General features: G+C 37.8%; 1 protein-coding gene across 1 annotated transcript in view; it reads left to right on the top strand.

Annotated features, from left to right (window-relative positions):
* Positions 1 to 5,970, top strand: part of DOCK3 (dedicator of cytokinesis 3) — a gene marked incomplete at both ends in the record, with an annotated part of 123,551 nt that overhangs the window by 49,759 nt on the left and 67,822 nt on the right. The window contains one exon of the mRNA XM_010291889.1: positions 2,862 to 2,987. Within this exon, the coding sequence (XP_010290191.1) occupies positions 2,862 to 2,987 (126 nt within the window). The remainder of the gene's footprint in view (positions 1 to 2,861; positions 2,988 to 5,970) is intronic.

The raw sequence follows: 5,970 nt of genomic DNA on the forward strand, positions 1-5,970 counted from the left end.
CCTCCTGTTACAGCTAAGGTCATCCACCACTTACTATTAAAACATTTTCCTGCATTGTTTAAAACTTCAAAAACTTGGGCTGTTTGCATTTATTTCCAATTCCAGGTGGCTGCTGAAAACTTTTTTTTGCCCCCATGTGAGCTTTTTTGAAGAGCAGAAGGGAAATAGATAACTTTTTACCTTTGCCTTTGGCTTTTAAAAATAATTATTTCAAACATTTCATTAATTTGAAATGCCTCTCTGGAATAGGAGATTGAAACTTGGCAAAGGTATTGTCCGGGTGGGAGGGGCTGTATTGCAGGCTGACGTGATTTAAGCGTAAGTAATACAATCTGGGCCTCTCAGAACCTGCTCTTACAGTGGGAAAATGCTCAGATCACAAATGTGACTTTTTCCTGAAGAAAAGCGCTCTGTTCCTCTCCCCACCTTCCCAGGTCTTGTGTAAAATTAGTCCTTCAGATCTGTTGAAGGGAGTAGAAAAAAAAAAATCTGTAACGATAGACTGGGTAGAAAAAGAGGACTGGAGAGCAGATTTATAAAACTATTTGGGGAGAGCAAGAAGCTAGGCAGAAGTTTTTTGGGGTGGTATACGTGAAAGGGTATCATGTAAGTAATATATGTAATACCATGCTGGAAAATTACATATTCTATTATCTCTAGTCACTAATTTCTATAGATAATAGAGAATTCTGATGCTATTTGTTAAGTACTGGGGATGTTGGATGTGGGGAGCTCTAAACTTCCAAATTTGCTCCAGTCCTTTATGCTGGAATTTTTAAAATTTATTTTCATTTGTTTGTTCTTAATAGCAAAAGAGGATATAAAATGAACAAGTTTTTCTGTAAGTGGCAAGAATAGTCAAGACTGATTTCTAATGAACTTGTTTCCTGTGTTCAGTTAAACCTTCTGTAGCGCACACACACAGATGTGCACTCATACCTGGTATTCAAAGGGTTTGAATCTTTTTCATGGTTACAAAGCCTGTTTTCCCTGCAAGTGCTTTGCAGTGCTCTTCTGACTACTTAGCTGGACAGTTGCAAGTCTATGTTTTGGTAACTTTGGAGTACGTACATGCTGATTGTCCAGCTGGCTGGTTGGCCTCCTTTTTCCTTCGTTTTAAGGCTTTATGCTCTTTTTTTTCATCCCAACTCCCAGTATTCATAAAACTTACACAATCTTCATGTTGTCTGGACACCTACCTACTTGCCAAATTTGGCTGAAGCCAAACAACAGGCTTGAAAATTATTTAAAGGGAAAAGAGCAGAAACTGAGTGGGAGTTACATGATATTACTGGTTTCATTGCCCTAGTAACTTGTCTAACAAAATGGCAACTAAATATTGTTCGCAGAGCCAATATATTAAGCTTAGGAAGGAGCAGAACTTTAGATGGCTCATGCAAGAATATGTATATGAGGCAGTGTTTGTGTTGTGTTTCGTATGAGTTGTTCCAGCGAGTGAATAGACGATAGAAAGGACTCTTGGCTGTCATTTGTTGAGTGAGAACTATTGACTAACTATCATTCATTGAATGAGAAAAAAATTGCGGAAGATTACTATGTGAATGTCATTCACATTGATCTGTGAAGCTGGTGATGTATGCTCAGCAGATGAGGCTAGGCTTACATGGTTGAGCTTAATGCTGACATTTTCTGATATCGTAATGCTTCACTTCATAACTTTACCAATACATTATTGTATTGGTGGTATTATTGTTGTTGCTAGTAGTAGCAGTAGTATGTTGAGGGGACAGGGGTTGTTCAGCCTGGAGAAGAGGAGGCTGAGGGGAGACCTCATCGCTCTCTACAACTGCCGAAAAGGAGGTTGTAGCGAGGTGGGTGTTGGTCTCTTCTCTCAAGTAACAAGGGACAGGACAAGAGGAAACAGCATCAAATTGCACCAGGGGAGGCTTAGTTTGGATATTAGGAAACGTTTCTTCACCGAAAGTATCGTCAAGCATTGGAACAGGCTGCCCAGGGAAGAGGCTGAGTCACCATCCCTGGAGGTATTTAAAAGACGTGTAGATGTGGTTCTTAGGGACATGGTTTGGTGGTGGACTTGGCAGTACTAGGTTAATGATTGGACTTGATCTTAAAGGTCGTTTCCAACCTAAATGATTATATGATTATCCTCATTTTAGGGGTTTAGTATGATATAAATTAAAAGCAACTAGAGAAAGCAGTTGGACTGAGATTAATGGTGTAATTATTCCCAGTCAAGCTATTCAGTTGATATACTGAGCAAAGGGTTGCACTGAAAGAGCTAGTTGCTGAGCTTTTCTTACTCTTTTTTTCTCAAGCCAGTTTGACCAGCTGGTACTCTTGAAACATGCTGAGGTACTGAAGGGAATTTCATTAAAAACGGCGTTCTTGTATGAAGTAGTTGAAGAAACAAGTGGACCAGATGCGCTTTAAGATATTTTTTTGTTGTTGTTTGGGTTTTTTTAATGGTATTAAGCGGGATTGAAGGCACTTCAGAGGTGTTCTATGGCACTGTGTGATGTGGTAGTTCACACAGAAGTGGCATTGCTTGTACAGGTGTTGTAACCTGCTGTATGTGAGGAATAGGAATAATACTAAGTACTTCACTGTAACTTGTGACATCTCTGCAAAATTAAGTATTCTGATTTTTAAAAATTGTATTGTAATATAATATTATGCTCTTAATTGATCCCTTAAAGCAATTTTGTTGCTTCCATTTCAGTTTTAAATTACCCCAAGGGAGAAAAGAATTCTGTATTTATATATTTGTATTAAATTAACAATGCTTTGTGGAACAAAGTGTTATTTTACCTGCATGCCTTGTATATACAGACATCTAATTCTTGAGGTCTGAAAAAATAAACACCTTTGTTTTTTTCCAGGACTTATAATATCTCTTCAACTTCTTCGTGGTGACATGGAACAGGTTCGAAGGGAAAACCCCATGATATTTAATAGAGGCATTTCTATTACCAGGAAGCTGGGTTTTCCTGATGTTATAATGCCAGGTAAACATAACAGCTCTAATCTTAAAATACTGGTCATTTTTTTCCTCATACTCTCCTAGACAAGCATCACTGTGGTTGGTGCTTTACTTGAAGAAGATTAATAATAGAAGAGTTGCCTTATTTATCTGTAAATGCCTATTCCAGATTCAGGGAGGCATGCTAAAACATTTTAATCAACGAACATTATAGTAATAGAAGGTGTTAAATTCACATGTATAGAAGAAGGTGATCTGGAAAGATTGCTTTGATAGTCTCCTCACCTTCCCCACCAATTGCATATCCCTCATGTATGCTACGCATAGAGATGTTTCTTTTAAAATGCATGAAGTTTCTTCTTCCCAATAATCGAAAGCCTGGAAAAAGAGTTTCCACTTTGCCACCTTGATTTTTGGAGTTAGTATGATCCTTTTGTGGTGGTTGACAATACATGAGTCTGCAAATCTGATCTGATTTTCCAGCTCGCCTTACAAGAGCACCTAGTCCGTGCAGCAGCTGTTTTGGCTGAAGCATTGCTGTACTTCATTTGCTCCTTACGTTTGGAGGAGCAGTTTGAGATGCTTCATGTTTTGGCATAAGTTGAGGTAGTCCCAGCATAGCAGAGAGTTCATTTAGGGAGGAATCCGGAACCTAGCCAGTCATGCAATCAACAGATATAAGACCTGGCATTATACTGTCTTGATTTTTACAGTGTAGTAAGAAATGGGCTTACTAATTATGTTGCGTGTATAGCATTTGAAATACTACCTCATTGCTATGCACGATAACCAAGACCAAGGATGATTTTGCAGACATAGGAAATTTTATGAAAGCATAATGGGAGAAGTATCAGATTTTATTACTTGAAAGACTGCATTGACATGTCAGTATCAAAAGTAGTTGTTGTAGCCTCATTATGGAGGCTCTTCAGAATGCACAATAAAAATAGGGAGTAGGTGGGAAGAATTTCTAGAAACTAAAGTAAAAGGATTTAGAACCATATGCGTTTTATTTACTAACAGACTTGAAAATAACAGTAATACAGTAGCAAAGGATATTATAAATTTTAGTCTTTAGTGACCTTATAGCAGTTCCAGCCTTAACCCAAAGCAATCAAATAGAAGATTAAATATTTCATGTCGATATGCAGACACATCTGCTGCAAGGTGATCTGCTGTAATTGGGATCACAGCTGGATGTGTCAGCTAGAATAGCTAGATCACAGCTGGAAAAGTCAACTTAAAAAATTTACATACCTGTGTAAGTGAACTGATTCTCCTGCAAGAATCACCTTATTTTTCATTTTTATGTATAGAGCTGTCCCTAGGTGCTTCAGACTGCTGAATTTTAGCAAGCTTAAGGAATAGCTCTATGACCTCAGTGTTGTCCCTAACTGTTTTTCATTTTCCAGGCCCTAGCCTCTTTCTGCAGTCTGGCATAGTGGGCTTGTCTTCCCTCTACTTCTATTTTGGGCAGTGCTTTTGTCCAGGGTTTGAACAAGCAGGTTAGCAATTTTCATGAGAAAAGTGCTCCTACCCTAAACTTTAAAAAGCCTCTATTTATTGCAGACAATTCAAATTTCTAAACTTTCTTTCTTTCTCTAATTAAGAACTCTAGCAAAAGCACTGCCTCAGTGCAAAAGGTGGCCACCAAATCATAAGTATAGTATTATGATCTTTGTGACACTCAGCCTAGAGACCTTGGACATTTAAGTAAATTAAAACCAGATTCCACAGCGTATGTTTGCAGCTCTCCCGTTGTAAGGTTTCGCTGTGCAAGTACAGTGGTGATCTTCCCAGCTCTGGTCAGCCCATCAGTTTCTCAAATTATATTCTTCAGAAGACCACAGTTGCTTGCTAATCTGATTTCTTTTTTTTATGGGAACCACAATTTTTGTTGTAGAAAACGCAGGGATTTTAAGATGATAATCTATTTGGAATTAGTTTGAGAGAGAGAGAGAGAGAGAGAGATATCTGCTCAAAATACTGATTGATACAAGCAAATGTGTGAAAGGACCACCATTCTGCTATTAAATGCTTACTGCCTCTCTAGAGGTCCTGGACAGCCAGAATTTCTCAATTCAAAGGGGGCTGCAAGAAGCCTGCATGTATAGAATTTCGATGCCAAGCTTTAGGCATTTGTATTTGAAAAAAAAAAAAAGGGCTCGCATTTGTGGCGAAAAGCAGTTTGTAAATGTCTTTAAACAGCAGGTAAGAAAAGAAAGGTAGCCATGGAAGCGTGAACAGACTTTCACTGTAATGATAAATTAGGAAATTGCAAGAGTGGAGATGAGATGTGAAGAGAGGTAGCGGTAAATGTTGCTCCGAACAAAAATTTTCATTATCCTGGGTATTCTCCAGGATAATGAAATATCTGGAAAGTTAGGAGATTAAAATATAATGTAACTTCACTGTTGCAGTGAACAATTTTCATTCTAATTCCTTATCAGGATTTTTTGGCAATGAAAATATGTTTCACATTATTCAAGTGACAGCAGATATTTGCCTGTTGTTCGCTTTTAAAACAATAGATCAAACTGTGCTTTGAGTTTACCCAATGTCCAGGATAGAACATTTGAGTAGGGCAAGTTGTCATTCAGGTGGATTAGCCAAGCTACATGAACAAGGAATGGCTCTCAATTTACTTTGTGCTTGTGTTGTTACAGCCAGGATAAAACATTCATTCTTAGCTTTACTAGTATTGTCTAAAGCTAAAAATACTTCCTTTTTGAAGAAACAAAAACCCAACCCTGTTTTCAAACCATGTCTGCTGCTTTAATTGTCTTTGTCAAACTACCTTGTCCTTGCTTTGCTTCAGAACTGTTTCTTTCTCTTTAAAGACAGGGTTTTCACTTTCAAAAAAGAGCACAGAAAGTTCATGACTTGTATTTTGCAAGTGGATGCAGATTTTTCAAGGCAGTGTCATTTTAAAACGTTTTTTATGAATAAATTAATAAAGATTAGGTCACCTAGTATTGTTAAAATATGCCGTGATCGTTCTGCTGAAC

This window comes from Phaethon lepturus, unplaced genomic scaffold (assembly GCF_000687285.1).
Source record: "Phaethon lepturus isolate BGI_N335 unplaced genomic scaffold, ASM68728v1 scaffold10870, whole genome shotgun sequence".
Taxonomy (NCBI): domain Eukaryota; kingdom Metazoa; phylum Chordata; class Aves; order Phaethontiformes; family Phaethontidae; genus Phaethon; species Phaethon lepturus.